Source organism: Ambystoma mexicanum, chromosome 7p, assembly GCF_040938575.1.
Source record: "Ambystoma mexicanum isolate Mex_15411 chromosome 7p, UKY_AmexF1_1, whole genome shotgun sequence".
Lineage (NCBI taxonomy): Eukaryota > Metazoa > Chordata > Amphibia > Caudata > Ambystomatidae > Ambystoma > Ambystoma mexicanum.
In genome coordinates, this window is record NC_090939.1 from 962,053,613 (window position 1) to 962,077,631 (window position 24,019).

The window sequence follows — 24,019 nt, forward strand, 5'->3', positions numbered from 1 at the left end:
TCGGCATCCAATGGTGGTGCCTTCTTCCTGCCCTCGGATTGTTTCTCCCTGAAAGTGAGAGCACACATGAAAAGGACTCTTAAAAACAAGAACACATCCGACAATTTTGCAAAGGTGGGTGTCCTGTGGAAAGGTTGCTGGTAAGGGAGTGGAAGAACTCCTGGCGGCATGAATGTCACGTTTTCTGCCTGGATCACGTGTCCAAGGAAAGATTTCTTGATAAAGGTCACGGAGGAATGTCTGTGGTCAGCAAGCTGTTTCTGGTACGGGGACGCAGCAGCTCCGCCGCTTTAGATCTGCGTTCAGAGGCTAGGATGTGAGCGGCAGCACAGCTCGCCTGCCATCTTGCAAACTCACTAAGATCTACCACACAGACTGGTGTACTTCCATTCAGCAAGATGGCCGTGAACGCCAGCCATCTGATTTCTCCCGAAGCGACATCACCCCACCTCTGAACAGTGCTGTAACTTTTGAAGGGCTATTTCAGCATCAGCCCTTCACCCTAGGACATATGACAGAGAGACAACCCCAGAGGCCCAGATGTAGGCTTTTCACCAAGGAGCTGAAACGCCTGTGGTCCGAGCATAGATCTTGCTCCTCAAGCGACCAGAACTTCCAAGGGGGATCCTCCCCCTGGCATAGACCAATGGTTTGGTCCTCTTTGAGAATATCTAAACCCACCCCCCAGCTGGTTACTGTAGCAAGTCCAAGCCCAAAAGCTAGCTGACAAATAAATAGACTAGCAGCAATCTTTCTTTAGATACAGTTCCTAAGCATGTTTCTGCCCTGAATAACTTTAAGGAAATATGTGTATAATTACTGTGTGCCCCTTGCGCACCACTGTATCTTCTATGTGTAAACATTGTCACTTTCTTGCTTTTGTTGCTCACAAGATTGTTTTAATATGATGTTATATTGACCACTCTAACAGTACTAACACACCATTGATGCAGACGTTGGTTGTTTGTACTAGTACTGTATTAATGACTATGCTATTTGTACTGTTTTCATTTCATGAAGCATGAATACCATAGATGTTTGCCCATTGTGGGGGCACGATTTGCAGAATAAAACAGCTTTTTGTAGCGTAAAATTGTTGCCTCAACCTATGTGCATGGATTAAAACCACAAACAAATTATTCCACTATGGGATACTTAGCTTGAACATGTAATGAAACAGATACAACAAAGTAGACACATAAATAGAATAGTAGTGTCAACAAATTGATATGTGGTTGGAGCCTCCCTTTGTTTTTCACTAGGCTCATCTATGACATATGCTACGTCTTGTGAAAATCACATGTAATAACTTGCATTAGTAAACAAACAATATACAGACTGTACCAATATGATACGGGCCCCACAACGATTTGGCCCCCTTTCTGTCCCTCCCGTGCAGGTGATGCGGGATACCCCTTGATGCCATGGCTGATGACCCTTGTGAGGCAACCACAGAACCAGCACGAGCAGGGATACAACTGTGCTCACATCAGGACACTTTGTACGATTGAGCAGACATTTGGTTTGTTAAAGGCAAGGTTCCACTGCCTGAGCAGATCAGGGGTGGGAGGCACTGATGAACAGCCCTCTGAAGGTGTGCAAGATATTTTATTTATTTATTTGCATTTTTAAAGCGCTCACACAGCCTGTTGGCATCAAGGCGCTGTTACAGGAATATGTCTTAGTTGCTTATTTATAATGCGCTTAATACCCAGAGGTTTCTAAGCGCGGACCCGGGGACCGAACCTGTGTTGCTTCGTGTCGTCTTGTTTCCAAGGCGTGCACGTTGCTGCTCGCTGAGCTATCCTCCCGGGACTAAGATAGTCCTGGCCTGTGCCATGCTGCACAACATGTGTATCAGGCGCAACATACCCCCGGACATGGACATGCACCCACCTGATGCAGAGGATGAGAATGAAAGTGATGAGGAACTGCCATTGGCACATCGCAGGGATGCCATGGACAGCCGTGACGCACGCAATGCACTGATTAATCACTATTTCTGAGCACATCAAACATGCACATGGTGTAGGACAGCTAACGCACTCTGCACTGTACAGGAAATTAAACACTCACTCGCACTAAAAACGAATGTCCAGTCATGATTTCAATGCAACACCAAGTGTAATGTAAATAATTAAATGCAAAACAAATATGGAACTAGACACCCACCACCAAAACTATCCCGCCCCATACACCCCCCCCACTATCTCTCAACAACTTGTGTCATGTTGTCCATGTAGTCCTTGCAGAAGACATATACAGGGCACATGTCTGTTGTGGGCCAATTTGCATCCCTGCTTACCATCTGGTGTACGACTGTGTGCAGAGGATGACAGGCACATCGAACAATGCCTTGGGCTGCTGGGCAAGAATTTGCGGGTGTGGAGCTTGTGGATGGTGTGTGTGCCTGCTCAGTGGGCCGTCTCTCAAGGAACGCCTGAAGGCACATTGCCATGGTCTTGGCTTTGGAGGACATGATACTTTTGCCCTTGCGTACTCTCCTGGTCATTAGGACGATGGCAGTTGTGGCACGTCCAAGTGCACATGCATTGCGCCGGCCACTGGCCTGTACACTCTCCCGCATCAACTGTGCCTTCTGGAGATGCTGTTAAGGCATCCTGCCATTCCTCAATGCGGCGGCCCTCCATTTCCCTGACACTGGGGAAGGGTGGGTGTTGTGGGCTCATTGGGTTCATCAGGCTGAATACTGCAGGCTCATAGCTACTGTGGTCCCTGGTCTCCCTGTGTCATCTCCAGCATTGTCAGCTACGTTCTTGGCACTTGATTGATGGCCACGGGCATGTGCCTGCTGTGCTGGTGGTGGTACTACAGCCGTTGGAGCTGTCGGGATGGGCGCAGCTGTAGTCACTGTTGTTAGGCAGAAACCTGTGCAGTTCCCTTGGGGAACACTGCAAAAGATTTAAGACTACAGGTAGAGCAGTAAACCCCTTTGGTAGCAGTCTGTACCACCCAGATTTACCTGGTAGCTGTGGCTGAGCAGTCAGACTTCTCTCAAGAAGAGTTAGGCAGTATGCAAAGTATACACAATATGTACCAAAACACAATAGCATAAGCCAACACTGACCAGAGCTTGGTTTCAAAAGTATATAGTTATTTATTTAAAATACACATAAGTTAAAAACACTCTAGCAAAAATATAGTAAAAGCACTTCAACACAGTTATAATGAAAGTAGATTCAATCCTTTCTCCTATCTAGACAACTCTAGGTTAACACCACTTAATTAAAACAGAGGTGAGTGCTTAACGTTAGATGACACTCTAGTAGTTTCCAAGAAAGGGAGAGAAAAAGCAGAAATGGGTTAAACACACCACTCTCAGGTCCAGAACACTTGCAATAGGCTCAAAGAAGCACAAAGTCACAGGTGAGCAAAAGTCACTAGGCAGGGCCCACTCTTAGAGTAGCCGGAGCGAAAATGTGCCCAAGATCACACTGTTAGTTAGAGATTCAAAGTCTTGCAAAGAGTCAAAAAGAGTTTAGAGTGGCTCAGAAAGTTTAGCCAAAGTGTCCCAGGCACTCCCAGGTTCGAAAGCCGGGGACTAAATCTACCCCGTACAGTCGGTGGCAAGGGAAGCCAGGCGGAACACAGTACCTTAAGCGGAAAGGATCCTCCAGCGGTGGCAGTTGTTCCAGGCAGTGGCAGCAGGGCTCGACGTCGGTCAGGGGAGAAGAAGTTCTCGCTGAAGAGCAGAAGAAGAGGGTCGTTGCACTGCCCGGGAAGAAACCAGCCGCGGAGTCCTCCGGTTAAAGGGTTGGTACCGACTTTCGCGGTATGGGGGTAAAGTGTGGTATTCCGGTTGCCGGGGTGCTTGGCACAGGCAAGGCGGCCACGAGATACCTCAAAGAACGGAAAGAAGGCGAAAACTGGTTGTCCCCACCAGTCAAGGGAAGGAGCCACTCCGTTAAGAGTTCTCCTCGGTCGTCGGGAAAAAGTGGTGAGACGGTTCAGCAGGGCTCCACCGGGTGGTGTCGTCGAAGCAGGTCGGCTCAGCTCTTCCCTCGTCGGATTCTTGGTCCTGTGGCGACTTCTGAAGTCCCAGTCCCCAAAGCCCTGCTTTTATGCAGCAAACCCCCATTCACCCAGCCTAGCTGTCACTCAAACATGCTAAGTGGTGAGCCGGGCGGCTCACCACTTGGGCCAATCAGGACGGAGTGCGACTTGAGTTACCAAGGTAACTCAGTCCAGGGTGCCTAAATCCCCCTCCACCCCTCCTAAGTACCCCAGACAGAGTGGCACCACTTTGGAGGGCTTCTGTGGCGAAGCCCGCCAAAAGTGGAACAAAGGGCTCCACTTTGGGTCAGAGTTACAGAGGTGAACACCAACGCCATTTTAGAATCAAGTTTTGGCAAAAAGTCCCAACCGGAGTTATAAAAATAAATATATAAACCGGCGGTATGTTTAAGGCTACCGTAAATAAATAATTAAATGTGTTAGCCTAAAACAATGGGAAATCCCATAGGGAAATATTCGCGGTCGAATATAAAAAGTAGTTTCCACTGCCACCAGCCAAAACTCGATCAGGGGGGACGGAGACGTGCCCCCTCGACTAACAGACCCTGGGGCAATCGAATTGCCCCAGCCAGTACGTCCACAATATGATGGTTTGTACTGGTTCTGTTCAGGATTCAAGACTAGCAAAGTCTTTGGTGACTTTACATGCCCTGGGAGACAGTAGTCAGTCCCAGGGTATGGAGTCTATGTTGGGGAGTCCCTAGGACACCCCTGGGTCACGGCACAGAGGGTGCTGTGTGACCCACATCACAAAAATACATGAGGCCCTATGGAGTAAAAGACCCCATAGCCCATTCAACACAAGGTTTAACCAAGAAAACACACTTCAACATGTCCAAGAGTGAGGGTAAAAGAGTCTCACTCTTGGCAGGAGAAAAAAATTAAACCCCAGAAATCCAGCAAAGCTGCTGGGGGACTCACTAGGTAGGGAAATTCAGCCTAAACAGAGAATTCTCCCTAACACTCGCCCCCCCCAGACTAAGGGACAGGAGGATTTAATCCACTCCTGGATGAACCTCATACCTCTAGTCGATGATATACATCCTAGAGAGTCCATCAGCATTTTGATGGTGACACCCTGACCTGTGCTCAATGGTGAAATCAAACCCTTGCAGGCAGATTGACCATCTCAATAGTTTTGGATTTTCCCCTTTCATTTGCATTAACCATCTCAAGGGTTGGTGGTCAGTCTGAATAACAAAAGTAGAACCATACAAGTATGGCCTAAACTTCTTCAGCGCCCACACAATAGCAAAGCATTCTCTTTCGATAGTTGCCCACCTTGTCTCAGGATCCTTCAGTTTCCTACTGATGAAGCAAATGGGGTGCTCCCTACCCTTCTCATCCAGTTGGCTTAGAACTGCACCTATACCTACATTGGAAGCATCAGTTTGTACAATGAAAGGTTGGTGGTAGTCAGGAGCTCTCAATACTGGAGCCTGGCAAAGAGCTCTCTTCAGTTTTTCAAAGGCCTGATTGCACTCCTCATTCCATTTTACCTTCTTAGGGAATTTGGGAGAGGAGATTACATTCAGTGGAGAAGCTATGGTCCCATAGTTCTCAATGAAATTCCTGTAATACCCAGTGAGGCCTAGAAAAGCTCTCACTTGGGTTTGAGTAGTTGGTGTTGTCCAATTTTGCACAGCTTCAATCTTGCTGGGCAAAGGCCTTATTTCTCCACCTCCTACCTCATGTCCAAGGTAGACCACTTTACTTTGACCAATCTGGCACTTACTGGCTTTGATTGTCAAATGGGCCTGTTTCAGAGCCTGCAACACATGTCCTAGGTGGTTCACATGTTCTTCCCAGGAGTGGCTGAAGACTGCAATGTCATCCAAGTATGCCATGCAGAAATCTTCCATCCCAGCCAGAACTTGGTTCACCATCCTTTGGAATGTGGCAGGTGCATTTTTCAGTCCAAAAGGCATGACCTTAAACTGGTACAAGCCAACTGGGGTTGAAAATGCAGTTTTCTCCTTGGCATGGTCTGTCAGGGCTATTTGCCAATAGCCTGACGTCAGGTCAAATGTGCTGAGGTACTTGGCTGCACCAAGTTTATCCACCAACTCATCTGTCCTGGGCAAAGGGTGGGCATCAGTCTTGGTGACTGCATTTAGAGCTCTATAGTCCACACAGAATCTCAAGTCTTTGGATCCTGCCTTTGGTACTAACACAACTGGGCTAGACCATGGACTAGTAGAGGGTTCTATTACCCCGAGATCAAGCATCTTCTTGACCTCTCCTTTGATGTGGGCTCTGATATGTTCTGACATTCTGTATCCTCTGCTTTTGACTGGCAGACAGTCACCAGTGAGTATCTCATGCTGGCCCCAAGGGGTCAAGCCTGGTGACAGTGAGAACAGGGAGGCAAACTGATTTAACATAGATTTGCACTCCTCTTGTTGCTCAGGTGTCAGGTCTGAAGAGAGATTGACTCCTTCAACTTTTTCATCTAAAGGTACACCTCTGAGGAGATCAGGGAGAGATTCACTCTCTTCCTCCTCTGCAGCTGAAGCTAGGAGCAATGCTCCTACATCAGGTCTGGAGATGTATGCTTTTAGTCGGTTGGTGTGGAAGACTCTAGGAGCTTCCCTGGGTCTGCCCAGATCCACCAGATAGTTGACCTCTCCAAGTTTTCCCACAACCTTGAAGGGTCCCATCCATTTGTCTTGCAAGGCCCTCTGCCTTGTTGGGAGCATAACTAGAACTAGCTGGTCTTGAGTAAACTCAACCATGTTAGCCTTCTGGCCGTGCCAATGTTTGACCAGGGCTTGACCAGCTTTCAAGTTGTCACTTGCTTCTGCCATCATGTGTGACATTCTCCTCCGGAGACCTATCACATAGTCAGTCACTCTGACTGGCTTGAGGGGAGGAGCACCTTCCAACCCCTCCTTAATCAGGGCCAATGGACCTCTGACTGGATGGCCATAGAGAAGCTCAAAGGGAGAATAACCTACTCCCTCCTGAGGGACTTCTCTATAAGCAAAGAGAAGGCATGGCAGTAGAAGGTCCCACTTTTTCTTAAGGGGTTCTTCCAAAGCACCTATCATGCTCTTCATGGTTCTGTTAAACCTTTCAACCAACCCGTTTGTCTGAGGGTGGTAGGCGGTTGAGAACTTGTAGGTAACTCCACAGGTTTTCCACATGGCCTTCATGTAGTGGGACATAAAGTTTGACCCCCTGTCAGAGATTACCTCCTTAGGAAACCCAACCCTGGTAAAAATACCAAGGAGGGCCTTAGCCACAGCCGGAGCTGTAACAGTCCTCATAGGAATGGCCTCAGGGTATCTAGTAGCATGGTCTACTACAACAAGGATAAACCTGTTGCCTGAGGAGGTTGGAGGATCAATGGGACCAACAATGTCAATCCCTACCCTCTCAAATGGGACTCCCACAACTGGGAGAGGCACTAAAGGTGCCACATTCTTGGAACCAACCTTACCAGAAGTCTGGCAGGTATGGCAGCTCTTACAATATCTATCTACTTCAGCCCCCATCTTTGGCCAATAAAAGTAGAGTGAGAGCCTTTCCTTGGTCTTCTTGAAACTCAAGTGGCCAGCCAAAGGTATCTCATGGGCTAGTTGTAAGAACTGTTGTCTGTTTTCTTGTGGGACTACAAGGCGTTTGTAGTCTCCAGGTTCAGACTCAGTGGGTTCACTGTAGAAGAGGCCATCTTCCCAGTGCAACCTATACTTCCCAGGCTCTTGCCCATCAGCTTGAGAAGCTGCCTGGTGGCGGAGACCCTCCAGAGTTGGACATTCTCTTTGCCCCTTACGAAAAGCTGCCCTGCTAGGCCCACCTTCTGCCAGTAAAGACTGCAGCTCAGGATGGTCCTCAGGGTCCAAATCTCCAATAAGGTTGGGGCCTCCTTCTAGCTCTTCCTCAGAGTCTAGTTCAACCACACAGGGTTGTACCTCTCTCTCAGCCTCAGCTGGAGGGGGAGTTACAGGTGTAACTTTGGACAACCTAGGGGAAGTCCTTGTTGGAAGCACTGGAGTGCTTGCTGCTGGCTTTTTCCTAGGAGTCTTGGGTTGCCCCTTTGCTCCTGATCTGGTAGTTACTGCAGTAAGTTGCTCCAGTGGTAGAGGAGTGATTTCTGTCATCATCTCCTGAGATAACCCTCTCAGGGTTTTCTCCCTTGCAGGTTTTGTGAGTTCCTGAAACCTTTTGCTAGGAGGTCTGGGGGTATGAGATACAACTCCAAGAGCTTTGAGGTCATTACCCAACAGAACCCTACCTGGCACTTCACATTGTACACTGACAGGTATTTTTACAGCCATATCATTACATTGGATGAGAACTGGTAACTGGGGACACATCTGCACAGGCCCACCAGCTAACTTGGTGAGGCATTTGGGTGCCTTAGCAACATCCTCTGCCTTGAAAAATGATTCATCCACCACAGTTATGCTGGCTCCAGTGTCCCTAATGGCAGGAGTCTCCTGACCATTCACCTGGACACTGTCCTTATAATACTCTTTAGTATTATCTGGGATAGAGTTATAGACATCTAAATTCTGTTGCTCCCACAACCCCAGAGAGACTAAAGAAACACTAGCTGAGACTCCAGTGGGTTCATCAGCTAGTAATAGAAAGTTTCCACTTGCCATAGGTACTTCCTCTTCTGGAGCGAAGGCTAAGGAGGCAAGCTGGACCCCTGAAGGTTTACCCTTACATCTGGGATCTCCTTTCACATGGTCAGTAGCCTTACAAACAAAGCATGAGCCAAAGGCTCGCTGGAATGGAGGCTTGTTCTGACCTCCTTCTGGTCTGGGACCAGAAGGTACACTAGCCTGATTTGGTTTCCCTTGTGGCTTACCCTTATAGTTTTGTTTGGGGCCCTCTTTGGAATTTGTAGTATTAGAATTCTCTTTGGAGTCCTTCTTAGACTGTTTTTCCCCATCCTTCTTCTGAGTTACCCCAGAATCCTTGTGAGTGGCCCTGTTGGCAACCCACAAGTCAGCAGCCTTAGCTAGCTTCCGGGAATCTAATTCCCTGGAATCAGCCAAGTGTTGTCTGAGCTCAGGAGAGCAGGCATCATAAATAGTCTCCAACATAAACAAATTCTTCATACCTTCATAAGTGTTCACCTTGTAACCCTTAATCCATCCCTCTAAGTTTTTCAAACATTCATTCACCCAGGTAGCCCAAGGGGTACCATCATGCTTTTTGAGGCTCCTAAACCTCTTAAGATACTGGGAAGGGGTCTTCCCAAACCTAGCTATCAAAGCTAGTTTCACACATTCATAGTCCTTCCTATCCTCCTCCCCCATCTCCATTACCACATCAGTTGCAACAGGGGGAAGCCTAGAGAACAACCAGGTGAGTAAGTCATTTCCTGTGATGTTCTGGAGCCCATGATTATATTCAAACAGAGACAACCAATCCAACACATCCAACTTAGGCTCATACATACCAACCAATTCTTTAGGCATCCGGGGTTTTTTAGGACTGGAACTTCTAGAGGAGCCAGAGAGAGAAACATTCTCAACAGATAATTTCTTCATTTCTAAGTCATACTTGAGCTCCATTTCCCTTAGCCTTAGTTCTTTGTCAGTTTGAGCATTAAGTTTCTTATACTCCAATTCTAGCTTCATTTTCTCCAGTTCAAAGTACTGAGGACTAAATGTGGGACCTGGTAAAGGTCCAGTAGGCACAGCAGGTAGAGCAGGCAGAGGCCTAGGGGGGACAGTTACAACAGCCTCACCCTCCTCTTCTGACTCTTCCTCAGAAACATCAACATTTTGCTCCATGTTAACTTCAACACTGTCATCTACAGTTGCTGGAGTGGTAGGTTCCTCTGAACCATCACCCAGACTTTGGTTAGCTAACAATCTTTCAATCAGCTCCATTTTCTTGCCCTTAGTCAGGAGATCCTTATGTTTACAGAGCACTCTTAAACAATCAGCAGTTTTGGCTGCAAGGGACTCTTGACTATAGCTTTCTATAACTGACATGTTAGAGGTTTTACTTTTTCAGTGCTAAGCTTTGTGGTTAGTTGCACTAAGGTATCTAAAGCACAATAAAATGTATACTCAATACAAATCCCACCGCTGTACACCAGTGTTAGGCAGAAACCTGTGCAGTTCCCTTGGGGAACACTGCAAAAGATTTAAGACTACAGGTAGAGCAGTAAACCCCTTTGGTAGCAGTCTGTACCACCCAGATTTACCTGGTAGCTGTGGCTGAGCAGTCAGACTTCTCTCAAGAAGAGTTAGGCAGTATGCAAAGTATACACAATATGTACCAAAACACAATAGCATAAGCCAACACTGACCAGAGCTTGGTTTCAAAAGTATATAGTTATTTATTTAAAATACACATAAGTTAAAAACACTCTAGCAAAAATATAGTAAAAGCACTTCAACACAGTTATAATGAAAGTAGATTCAATCCTTTCTCCTATCTAGACAACTCTAGGTTAACACCACTTAATTAAAACAGAGGTGAGTGCTTAACGTTAGATGACACTCTAGTAGTTTCCAAGAAAGGGAGAGAAAAAGCAGAAATGGGTTAAACACACCACTCTCAGGTCCAGAACACTTGCAATAGGCTCAAAGAAGCACAAAGTCACAGGTGAGCAAAAGTCACTAGGCAGGGCCCACTCTTAGAGTAGCCGGAGCGAAAATGTGCCCAAGATCACACTGTTAGTTAGAGATTCAAAGTCTTGCAAAGAGTCAAAAAGAGTTTAGAGTGGCTCAGAAAGTTTAGCCAAAGTGTCCCAGGCACTCCCAGGTTCGAAAGCCGGGGACTAAATCTACCCCGTACAGTCGGTGGCAAGGGAAGCCAGGCGGAACACAGTACCTTAAGCGGAAAGGATCCTCCAGCGGTGGCAGTTGTTCCAGGCAGTGGCAGCAGGGCTCGACGTCGGTCAGGGGAGAAGAAGTTCTCGCTGAAGAGCAGAAGAAGAGGGTCGTTGCACTGCCCGGGAAGAAACCAGCCGCGGAGTCCTCCGGTTAAAGGGTTGGTACCGACTTTCGCGGTATGGGGGTAAAGTGTGGTATTCCGGTTGCCGGGGTGCTTGGCACAGGCAAGGCGGCCACGAGATACCTCAAAGAACGGAAAGAAGGCGAAAACTGGTTGTCCCCACCAGTCAAGGGAAGGAGCCACTCCGTTAAGAGTTCTCCTCGGTCGTCGGGAAAAAGTGGTGAGACGGTTCAGCAGGGCTCCACCGGGTGGTGTCGTCGAAGCAGGTCGGCTCAGCTCTTCCCTCGTCTGATTCTTGGTCCTGTGGCGACTTCTGAAGTCCCAGTCCCCAAAGCCCTGCTTTTATGCAGCAAACCCCCATTCACCCAGCCTAGCTGTCACTCAAACATGCTAAGTGGTGAGCCGGGCGGCTCACCACTTGGGCCAATCAGGACGGAGTGCGACTTGAGTTACCAAGGTAACTCAGTCCAGGGTGCCTAAATCCCCCTCCACCCCTCCTAAGTACCCCAGACAGAGTGGCACCACTTTGGAGGGCTTCTGTGGCGAAGCCCGCCAAAAGTGGAACAAAGGGCTCCACTTTGGGTCAGAGTTACAGAGGTGAACACCAACGCCATTTTAGAATCAAGTTTTGGCAAAAAGTCCCAACCGGAGTTATAAAAATAAATATATAAACCGGCGGTATGTTTAAGGCTACCGTAAATAAATAATTAAATGTGTTAGCCTAAAACAATGGGAAATCCCATAGGGAAATATTCGCGGTCGAATATAAAAAGTAGTTTCCACTGCCACCAGCCAAAACTCGATCAGGGGGGACGGAGACGTGCCCCCTCGACTAACAGACCCTGGGGCAATCGAATTGCCCCAGCCAGTACGTCCACAATATGATGGTTTGTACTGGTTCTGTTCAGGATTCAAGACTAGCAAAGTCTTTGGTGACTTTACATGCCCTGGGAGACAGTAGTCAGTCCCAGGGTATGGAGTCTATGTTGGGGAGTCCCTAGGACACCCCTGGGTCACGGCACAGAGGGTGCTGTGTGACCCACATCACAAAAATACATGAGGCCCTATGGAGTAAAAGACCCCATAGCCCATTCAACACAAGGTTTAACCAAGAAAACACACTTCAACATGTCCAAGAGTGAGGGTAAAAGAGTCTCACTCTTGGCAGGAGAAAAAAATTAAACCCCAGAAATCCAGCAAAGCTGCTGGGGGACTCACTAGGTAGGGAAATTCAGCCTAAACAGAGAATTCTCCCTAACAACTGTGATGGTTGGGACTGGTGAGATGGCCACAGCTGTGGTCACTGTGATGCTTGGGGATGGGGGGATGGCCACAGCTGTGGTCACTCTGAGGGTTGGGGCTAGCAGGATGGCCACAGCTGTGGTGACTGTGATGGTTGGGGCTGGCGGGATGGCCGCAGCTGTGGCGACTGTGGCAGTTGTGCCAGCGGAGGCTGCAGTGTCCTGGGTGGTGGTGGTGTTGGTGGTCTGTGGTGTCCGACGGCAGCAGTGGCTGGTGCCCCTTGAGGTGCTTGCATGGGCCACTTCACTGTCAGAAAGGCATGTTGTCAGTGAGCAATGTAGATTAATGCAGCACAGATACATGCACTATGTTGGTCGTGGCAGTGCTGTGTCGGGGACATGGTGTAGTACATGGCATGGTGCACACATGCTTGTGTTATGCGTACTGAGCTATAGGATGTGTGATGTTTGTACATGGTAGAGTACTGCACTCTGGCTACTGTGGTCGTGTACTGCCACTTGCTGCATGCAGTGTTAGGGGGGGTTCACGCTGTGGGATGTTGGGGTCGGGAGGGGTGTCGTATGGATGGGGCAAGCATGGGCTTGCTGCCTGTACCAGTTACGGGGACAGTTGTGCATTTGTGCTCAGGGGTCAGGCTGGCTGGGCCCAGGGGGGCATATGTTGACTTGTGTACAACAGTGATCATGTGTGGGAGGAGATGGGGCTCAGAACTGCTGTGATTTGGTGCCAGTGGAAGCACGGCAGGCACACATGCAGTATGCTGTGGCAGGGTGATGTGTGTCTGTGTGGGAGCAGATGCATGTTCAATTGGCAATACAGGGTGCCGTTGCTGAGTTCAATGTGTATTTCTGGGATGGGTCATCGTTTGGTGGCCATGGTATATGTTCATGTATGCACCCAGGATGTTGTTTCGTTGGGAGGGGGCATGCAGTGTGTTTTTGGGGTTGTGCACAATGCAATTCCCATTTCTTTGATACGATGGTACAGTGGTGGGAGCAGGGTGGCCAGGGATGTTGATTATTACATTGGGGTTACGTGTACTAACTAGCCTCTTCGAGTGTCCGGGCTCTGCTGCACCTCTCCTCCCAGGGCATCAGGCATATTGGTGATGCGCTCCTGCCACCTGCTGGGCCGAGAGGAGGTTCTGTACCGTCAGGCACAGGTCGTCCCACTGATGGTGGCAGTCTTGCTCTGTGCTCGGTGTTGTCCCGCCTGTCGATACCTTCAGGGTCACCTCCTCCAAAATGCTCTTCTTGTGCAGCTGGGTTTGCCTGCGCTGGACATTGCTGAAAAGCTCTGGTGCATGCTGGACAATGGTGCCCACAAGCATGTTGAGCTCGGCTCAGAGAAGCGTCGCTTCTGCTTGTGAGTCTCACACACTCTAGATGACATGCTACTGGGGTAGTTTGTCTGGTCAGGAGTGGTGGATGTCGCCTGTGGTTTGAGGATTGCAATGGAATGTGTTTTTGTAATGGACGCCGCGCAGTTTCCTGTTCATGCGATCACTTTGTTTCCGGTCACAGTTATTGCGGTACCACAGTTTCTGGTGCCGCTGGGTCCGTCATTGTGATGCCAGATTTGGATGCACTGGCACTGAGGATGACGGTGTTGTCAGTTTTTGGGAGTTCTGATGGTATTTCCATGATGCCGGTACCGCTGTTTCTGGCATGCCGGAATGCGCGTGCCCGACAACCCGTAATCATCCGGTGATTCCGGAATCACAGGTTGCTGGAAAAAAGGTGGCACCAGCATGACGGTAACTAGGGAAACTTACAATGGGCCTCATTACGACCCTGGCGGAAATCGCGGTGCAAAATGCACCATGGAGCACGGCGGAAAGCTGCCGATAGCGCCATGGGGGTTGGCGGATTTTCCGCCCCATTCCGACCTTGGCGGGGCGGTAAATCCCCATCCCCCATTTTACCCTTCCCCATTCCCATTTTTGTCCCATAGGGTATAATGGGAGTGGGGAAGGCGTTAATTACGCCACCGTTAAATACGGTGGCGTAATTAACAACAAGGTCCCGTAGCGCCATGGATTTCTCCGCCCGGAAAAACCAGGCGGAAAACGCTCCATGGCGCTACGGGAACTCGTAGTAGGGCGGACGGGTCCGCCGCGAATAACGCTGGCGTAAACCCACTCCGCCAGGGTCGTAATGAGGCCCAATGTGTTGTTTTGGTTGTTATGATTAGGTGATGTGATGTAGTTTTGTTTTTCGAATTGTATACCTATTCCCCAGGGAAGGGGGTATTGTATAATATGCTTAACCTCTCTTTTACTCATCTCTGCAGACCAATAACCCCAATGCCTTCATAGCCTTGGGGAAGGAGGTCCCAGAAAGAGAAAGAGAGGGGTTTCTACATGTACCCCAAAATCCAAAGGCAGGGGTGGAGGCCACAGCACCCAACCCCTATGGATGGAAAAGAAGCAGACATGCTCCAGGCAAAAGGAAAAAAGGGAAAAGAAAAGCCCCACTCTCCTTTGCTCTTTCCTACGAGTGACACGAGTCAAAGAGCTGGGGGTGGTCTGTGGGGTGTAAATTCAGCCCCAGATGACATGAAATGAAAGGTCAAGCACAGCCTCCACTCTAACTTAATATATAACTGAAGCCTGGTGAATGCAAAATGTGGGCCTCAATGAACCATGCCAAAATGGAAAAGCACCCAGGTGGAGAAAAGTATGCCTTAAAATATTAATACAGTAGAGTGTGCCCAATGGATTGTAACAACATGAGCTTCTGCAAATGCTGACTTCATGTAAAATGGAAAAGGCAGAGTATGACTGAGATTCAAAACTGCAGCAATACACATGGGGAAAGATGCATTGAAATCCTGTCTATCTGGGAAATAAAAAAAAACTCGGCATATATGGAAAAGCAAAGCCAAACGACATACTTCATTTGAAATAAATGAAACACCTACTTTCTGCCATGCAAAGTGGCATTATGTAAAATGGAAAGGCCTACTTTGTTTAAAAACAGACACTGGCTTCATGTTAAACAGAAATGCATTGGTGAATAACGTGTGAACTGTCCTGTTCTTTCAACTGTCAGATTAAAATAACCAATGCTACATGGATAAAAGGACAAGATGCAATGTGATGAAAGAAATCAGATGCATTGCATGTAAAATAAATGGTAGTGATTTAAAACACCTTTTTTCAGAATTGGACATGTGGCTTTGCTTTGGAGCTTGCCCACTGAACTGGTAGATGGATTGTGTTAACTGTATCCCTGACCCCAGAGACCTTTGGTTGGTGCATGGCAAGAATGCAGGCCTGCTCGGTCACATGGCTGGCAAAAAGCAAAGAAAAATACAGTTTTAAATCAAATTCATGGAGGAGGTCAGATAGGAAATGCAGGTCTGACCTCTCCCACATAAACTGTGCATTAGCTTCAAACAGAGACCTTTTAAGGCACACAATGCTAGGGCTGGAATAACATTAGAAGCACAGATCCATGTCATGTGACTTTTAGGAAATGAAACTTGCTCTTTTGCTGGATAGAAACTTAAGGATGCCCATATCAATTCATTGCCATTTGAATAATATTGGACTCATTTTCCTTGATACAAAGATAATTGTGTGTCCTGGTAAGCTCATCCAAGGCTCTTATGAAAGATCACAAGAAGCCTGCCAGTTCTGTGTAAATATCAACATCATGCAATGTGTGTAATTTGAGCTAGAGATACAAATGAGATTGTGACACTCCTATAAATGAGAGAAATGCAAAACTCGGCGAGCTGATAGAAAGTAAAATGAATGTGTGTTTTGTGAAGTTTTATGTTCATAACTATTTGGGTGTATGAATAAACTGCAATAAAAGGTTTGCTCACTCCAGGAATGTCATGCCACCGTCAACGTAGTGTCCCCAGACCTGGCATAAATCGCTGAATCAGAAAATATATATTTAATAATAATTTAGCATTTATATAGCGATTCGAACCCTCAGGTATCTGAGCGCTGCTTATTATTACCCACAGTGTGTGGTGCTCATTTATTTACCTCGGAAGGTAGAAAGGCTGAGTTTGGCCCTGCCGGGATTCAAACCTGCGTTAGCAAGCTCTGCACGGATGTCAAAGCAAGCGCTCTACTCGCTGTGCCACTTGACCGGCTAAATGATGATGGCTAAATTTGATGGTGGTTATCTGTAAATTGAAGAAGGTTGTCATGTTGTGACTTTCTGAGAAAGAAAAATGCAACTTCAAATGTCATTTAAAAAAAGATGCATTTCTCTCCTCGCCTCATTATCTATAATCAGAACCCTTGCCCTATTGGCTGGCACAGGTCAGACTAGAGAGGTGGGGAAGAAAATGAATGTCCAATCCGATCCGTGGGAAAATGGCTTGCCACATCCCCATATTCATAATTTGGAGTATGTCACAGGTACGATATAAATGTAAATGCTCTATGGGAAAGGGAGCAGAGATACCAATACCATCGGGTACCAGCTTGGCAGGAGAATAGCTGACTAAAACCCATCTTGGAGGGAGACAGCTGCCTGCATTGAGAGGCCTTAAACCTTGCATGGGAGGCAGAGACTGGGAAACCTAAAAGCTGACTGGGCCTGACATTTGAGGAGCCAGATGTGGACTGGATGCTGGTGACTATCCTTGACAGAACCCTTTGACTAGATATGTGCTTTCCAAAGATGAGCCCTGCTTTTTCCCTGAGTGCCCAATAACCAAGGTAAGTAGGTTGGTCCAAATGACAATAGAAGTGTGGGGGGAATCTGACAGCCTTCCTACTTAGTGGGTAGGGGATGGCTTAAATCTGTGTAGACCCTGGCTATATTTGACTACAGTTAGGGAGAATTCTCATTTCATGGCTAATTTCACTTACCTAGTGAGTCCCTCAGCAGCTTTGCTGGATCTCTGGAGTTGTTTCTTTTCACTTGTTAAGAGTGTGAGCTTTTCCCTCACTCTTACTTGTATTTTGCTATGTGTTTTGACCTGTTTTTGTGATTGTGGGCTCTGGAGTACACCACTTCAGTAGCCCACTTCTTTGTGGGTGTCACACAGCACCTTCTGTGCAGTGGCACAGGGTTGTCGTTCAGACTCCCCCCGACACCATTTCTGAGGTGACTACCGTCCCCCAGAAAAGGGTAAAGTTACAATTAACTTTACTTAGTCAAATTTAACCACAGATCCAGTACACACCATCTTCCATGGAGTGCTGGAAGGGTTAACTCTTAACTCTTTTTATCTGTACCTCCGAGAGCCTTGTTTCGCTCTTTTAACATTTAGACATGGCTGGTGGCAGTGGTATCTACCCTAAATGTCTACCACGGTTATCTTATATAACCATCGTAATATTGTAGGCTATTGTGTTAGCCTCAGACTTAAACCCGCTTGACCAAATCCTTTTTTGTTTGGCTCCGGTGCAGTTTATTCACCATTTCTTTTTGTTAAACTCCTTCTTGTGCTTTACTTTGTGCGGCAAACTAGGTTTGCCTTCTTTGTTCACTGTCTTTTGGCGGGCTTCTACCTAGAAGCCCTCCTCAGGGCGCCTGGGTGTCTAGGTGGGCTGAATGTGAGGGAGGGGTGTAGTCACCCCCTGCACAGTGTATCCTAGGAAACCCAAGTCGCACTTTGACATGATTGGACAAGGTGGTTGTCCGGGCTGGACAACCCCCCTGCTGGGTGATTGACAGCCAGGCTGTGTGAATGGGGGTTTTGCGCATAAAAGGCAGGTCTCTTGGGCTGGAAGTCAGAGAGTCACCACTGGAACTACAAGGAACTGACGAGAAGTGGAGAAGAGGTTGACTGCTGCAACTACCCCGTACCGGTGAAGCCCTGCTGCAGTCCTGAGCTATCAACCCTTCAACGACTAAGAGGAGATCCAGTCCGGAGTCTTCTTCCCTTGAGCCTAGTGGAGATAACCAGCTCATCTTCAGCCAGAGGTCGCCTTCGTGGTCGAAATCGCTGCACACTGCTGTAGTGGTCCAGATAGCCACCTGAAGAACCTCTCCTGTTTTTAAGGAACGCACCTTTTATTCATTGTCGCTGCTGTCGGCCTCATCCCTGTGTGGTGCGGACCCCCTCATCATCCTTCTTCGTGCTGAAGCTGACGGAAAGCGTGGGTTTGCGAGAAACCAACAGGAACAACTGCCATGGCACCAGCCTCGTTCTTTGAGAAAGGTACTGTGTCCTGTTTGAGGAATTTTGGGTGAAATCCCTATTTCTCTACTTTAAGGCTTGTCCTTACTTTTCCCTCCTTCTTATAACTTTTGCTTCTGAACATTGACAATATCAAAGTATTTGTATTTGTATTTTGTTTATTTGTATAGCGCACAAGGCCCAAGGGCAACCGGGCGCATTTTTGGTTACAGGCAGGTTTGATACATATACAGTGTTTAACTTGAAAATATACAGGATGTACAGGTTACAGGCAAAATATTACAATGAGAATATACATAATGTACAAGAGGCATAAGGAGGGGAGTACGGGATGTACAGTCTGAGCAGAATATAGGGTAAGATATTATGCAGGGTGGCCTGGAATGCTGGATAATAAGTTCTGGTCAGGGTCAGGCCAAGTCCAGGGTGGCCAGCCAAGCTTTTGCCTTGCGCTTGAAGGCAGGGAATGAGGGTTCTGCTCTGAGTGGGTTGGGGAGAGAATCTCAAACTGTCCAACTGTGTGATCCTCGACAACAGGCACCCAGTGTCACTTGACTTTGGCTCCGGCCCCTTGACTCTTGAATTCCTGTCTATGTGTGTTCTTTGATTCTGTCTGCCTAACCAACATATTGCCTGTGATTTTTGCCCCCAACTCTCTCTGGGTATTTCAGGTGCAAAGTGTGTTTTTATCCCGGTAGCATTTCTTGCCACGGATACGCGTTTATCTAGTAGACCGAACTGTCAAAAAGTGATCGCAATTGTATTCACGGTAACGTGTTCTGTTTCATAACACCGGTCCATTCAAACACAGGGTACTTACCTCGAATAATACTGTACAAAGTGAATTGGTTAGTTGTAGTATATTTTACGTGTGGTTTTTGAATTAATAGAAGTGTCGTGTTAATAACAAATGGTTTAAAAATAAATGTACTTATATTTTTTACCTGAAACCCTGAGTCAGTGTTTGCTTGAGTCCCAGTAATTGTGGTCCCTTTGTGTAATCTCTGCTACTGCTCATATACTCTTGAGATAAGTCTGCCTGCTCCGCTACTGCTACCACTATAACCTAGTAGTACAGGCTTGTACCAAAGGTAAAACTTGTATTGCCACCTGTGGTCTTAATTGTGTGTAGTGGCCCCTAAGGGCACTGCACGGGATTCTGCCTAACAACTACAAATATAACTCAATGAATTCCCCTATAGAAAAACACTACATCCATTTTAAACTGAAGTGTGAGGGGAATCTTTCTATTTTAACCCTTTCCTTTTCATTAATGGGTTATCCTTCCTTAGTGGGAGGTGGGGTAAAAGTTTGTTTACCCTTAGCTTATTTAATAAAAAATATAATTTTATTAAATGCAATGGGTTCATTTATCATGGGGTGATGTTTTGTTAACATTTGAAATAACAAAGACAATTCCAGTGTGTCTTTAATGTAATTGGGTAACCCTGTTGTTCATTTGAATGTGCTGTGTCGCCAAAACGAACGTTCCCATTGATTCCATTGATATGTTCCTTGAGGATCATGGCGCTCCTCAAGGTTCAGTTCGTAGTCCCTTTCTGTTTTCCTTATATACTTCCTTTCTTGCCCCCATTATCTCATACTTTGGAGTGTCACACCACTTCTATGCTGACGACACCCAGCTCTTCCTATCTTTCTCGTCCTTCTCCCCTAACATTTATCAGACTATCTCATCCTGCCTATCCACCATCAAGTCCTGGATGACTTCTCACTTCCTCAGCCTAAATGCCGGAAAGACTGAGGTCCCATTCTTTTCCCAAAACACCCTCATGTCGCAATCTCCTCCCTCTTCCATTTCTTTTCTTCCCTCCTGTCTCTCGATCTCTCCCACTGCTCGCAATCTTGGCATTTACTTTGATTCTAATCTCTCCTTTGACCACCATATCTCCCTTACATCCCACGCCTGCCGATTTCATCTCTACAACATTCGCAAAATCCATCCTTTTCTCACTTTACACACTACAAAACTCCTCATCTCTTCACTAGTCTTCTCCCAACTATTCTATTGTTCGGTTCTGTTCTTTGGTCTTCACCACTCATGCCTTGCTCCTCTTAAATCTATCTATCATTCTTCAATTCGCTCACTCTGTCTTCTCTCTTACCAGGACTCAATTTCTCCTTCCCTTGCCTCTCTCAGCTGGTTGCCCTTCTATTCTCAGCTTAAATACAACTTTCTCTGTCTTGTGTTCAAATATCTCTATAGACTTGCTCCTGACTATCTTGCATCTCTCCTTTCTTTTTACTCTCCATCTCGCTCCCTCTGCTCTGCTAATCTTTTTAGACTAAATGTTCCCTGTCCCCCCTGTGCCCTATCCCGTTTTCGCTCGTTCCAGCTCCTAGCCCCTCTTCACTGGAACATGCTTCCCCTGTCTCTTCGCTCCATTACTTCCTATCCTCAGTTCCATTCCTCTCTAAAATCCCACCTGCTACAGTCCTCAAATTGATTTAGACTGTTTATGAATACTGATTGACTGATTTACTGCTATGAACGCTAATTGATAGTTACTATTTATGAACACAATTTGACTGTTACTGTTTATGAACACTGTTTTGCATTCTGATTCAATGTACTGTTGACTGTCCTGTGTAAAGCATTGTGAACAAAAGCGCTGTATAAAACACAATAAATACAAATACAAATACATTCCATTTCCCAAAACCATGCCTTTCATTTGAATGCGCTATTCTCCCAAAAAATGAAAATCCCTATCCATTCCATGGTCCCAAACCCTGCATGTCAAATAAGCCAGGTGTGAGTCTCCAGTGAAAGAAATACACTCTTTACTGGGAGTGAGCAAGTGACACTCATAGCAGAAAGGTTTGAGACTGCTTTGGGGTAAAGAAGGAACAAAGGTGCTGATTCAAAATTCAAAATAAACCGTGTGTGTTCTCAAATGCGTGTATTTTGGGTTCAGAGAGATGAAGCCCACGTTCAAATTGAATGTGAACTTTCAAGGCTGATGACCAAATGACAATTTGCCTGATTGTACTGTCATAGCGCAACGCATTGTGTGAGTTAATAATTTGGAGTTTGCAGGACAGGAGATAAAAAGTGTGAACCTGATTTGTATTCTGTCAAATGCAAAACAAAAAGTGTCCCATCTATTTTGTTTAGATTTGGATGCCACAGAGGAGGTCGCGTGTGTACATTAATTGGTTTCTAGATATCTATTAAAACCATTTGTTAATAAAAATATCTATTATATCAATAACTTAGCCTGGTTCTTAGCTTCGTGTGGCACAGGAGGAGAAAGCCTTGGTGATATTATATGTTGTTCAGACAGGGTTAAGTGAACTAAATATTACAGGAATAACACTATTTGCTGTGGCACTTTAACATGGGCAGGGGAGGTCCTTCCTGTGTTGATAGTGGTCCTCTGTAGATATCGTTAGACCTACTACTCATACATTTTCCAATATCTAAAACTACATTTGTCCAAAATGAATGCAATGCATATGATTTATATACTGACCTAATTTCTAGATAATTGAAGTACATGTATTTGTGCCTTATGTTTGGCAGAGCTGATGTACACTGTTGAGCTCGCTGGTGGACTTGGTGCTATTTTTCTCCTGCTTGTCTGCTTGGTTACTATCTACAACTGCTACAAAATCGAGATCATGCTTTTCTACAGGAATCATTTTGGAGCAGAAGAAATAGATGGAGGTAAGCACATTTTCTGTGTATTTTAATGTGTAAATATGTCAGGTATTGTACGCAAAGATGATATATATTTCTAAAGCAATTATGCCGCAATCAGTTGCTTAAAATCAAAGGCACAGGGGGCATGTGCTTTTTTGTGTTATTGTTCTTTTGCATTGCATTGTTCAAAGTAGAACGTTAGTGCATTTAGACACCAGGATTGTTCCCTTGGGTATTAATTGTTTGTTTGTTTTATTCACTTATAATGCGCACCAAACCCGAAGGTAACCGGGCGCAGCAGTAAAGAGTATGCAAAGCTTGAAGTTACATGGTTATAGATTACAGGGAAAACAGAATATATACAGGCCATAGAAGGTCAGTCACAGAATACAAGCAAGACAGACTATATACAGGCAAAATGAGGTCTCAATACGAGACAAAAGGGAACATTTACAAATGGGCAGCAGGATGGTGAGTGTATATATATATATATATATATATATATATATATATATATATATATATATATATATATATATATATATATATAACTAGGTGGTATCAGGAGTCTTGTAAGAGCTAGTGAGCAACTAGTCGTCGGCAGACTTCAGCAGATTGATATAGTTGGAACTGAATTTGAGATAGTACTGCTCATCACGTAAAGGATTTGGCAATGAATTCCATAATTGGGCCGCTCAGACCTGGAAGCTGCCTCCCCCAGCCTTATCCAGCCTGAATCTCGGTATGATAAGGCTATTGATATTGGTGGTTCTTGCCGGTCGGGTGGATCTTCTCTTCAGGAATCTGTCCATGAGATAGCTAGGTGCAGCGTTATTCAAAGCTTTGTGAATAAGGGATGCAACTTTTAAATGGATTTTGTTTTGGGTAGACAGCCAGTTATTTTGGCGCCTTATCTTAGATATGTGCGATCTTTTGGACACGCCAAGCGCTGCTTTCAAGGCATTATTTTGTAGGATTTGAATTCTGTGGATGATAGATGTGTTAGCACTGATGTATAGGGCATTGCAATAGTCGAGCCTAGAAAGAATCAGGGCTATAGCTAAGCTAATGCAGTTGTCATCTGAGAGAAAGTGTTTGCCTGCTCTAATGAGCTTACATGTGTAAGCTGTGGTTGATACCAGGGATTTCACCTGTTTATCTGAGGAGAGGGTGGAATCCAGATAAAAGCCAAGTGTCTTCACCTCCTTGGACACCTTGATGATATTGCCATCAATCTCAAAAGAGGTGTAGTCTTGGCCTAATTTTTAAGATTAGAGTGAGTACCCAGGATGATTAGCTCTGTTTTATCATCATCCAGGCATAGACCGTGGGTTGCCATCCATGCTTGCATGATGAGATACACCCCATTTACCAAGGGCAAATCCTTGTTGTAATTCCCGGAAAGTGGGAGGAGAATCTGGATATCGTCTGCATAATTAGTGTTGGTAATACCAAGAAGGTCCAGATCATCAAAAAGGGGTTTAGTAAATATGTTGTAAAGGGTGGGGGAGACGCAAGAGCCTTGGGGAACTCCGCACAGAATTGGGATTGGGTCTGCCGCTGCCAAAGGGGAGAACACCCTCACAGTCCTGTCGCTAAGGAAAGACTCAATCCAGATTATAGCCTCTTTGGAAAAATGTGCAGCTGAGTCTAGGTGGCTGCAAAGGACCTTGTGGTCGACAAGGTTGAATGAGCCGAGAGGTCTAGTAGTAGGAGAAGGGCTATTTTACCTTTGTCTCCTAGTTCATCTGTTTGTGCCTTCAAATCGATGAGGGCAGTCTCAGTGCCATGTTGGGGTCAGAATCCTGATTGACGTGCTCCTAAGAGCTTATGTTGTTCCAAGAATTTTTGAATTTGGTTGTAAGCAATCTTGTCCAGGATTTTTAGCAAAAATGGGACTGCCGTGATGGGACGGTAGTTTGTAGTTATAAGTGGGTCTGGGGATTGCTTCTTAAGCAAAGGCAGTACCCAAGATTGTTTCAGGTTGGTAGGTACAGTGTCTGATGTAAATGA

At 46.2% G+C, this 24,019-nt stretch overlaps 1 protein-coding gene across 3 annotated transcripts in view; it reads left to right on the top strand.

The window, feature by feature from the left end:
• IL1RAPL1 (interleukin 1 receptor accessory protein like 1) overlaps positions 1–24,019 on the top strand; it is a 2,334,001-nt gene that overhangs the window by 1,983,333 nt on the left and 326,649 nt on the right. For all 3 annotated transcript variants that reach the window (XM_069637303.1, XM_069637304.1, XM_069637302.1), the window contains one exon: positions 21,887–22,030. In XM_069637303.1, coding sequence (XP_069493404.1) covers positions 21,887–22,030 — 144 coding nt within the window. The remainder of the gene's footprint in view (positions 1–21,886; positions 22,031–24,019) is intronic.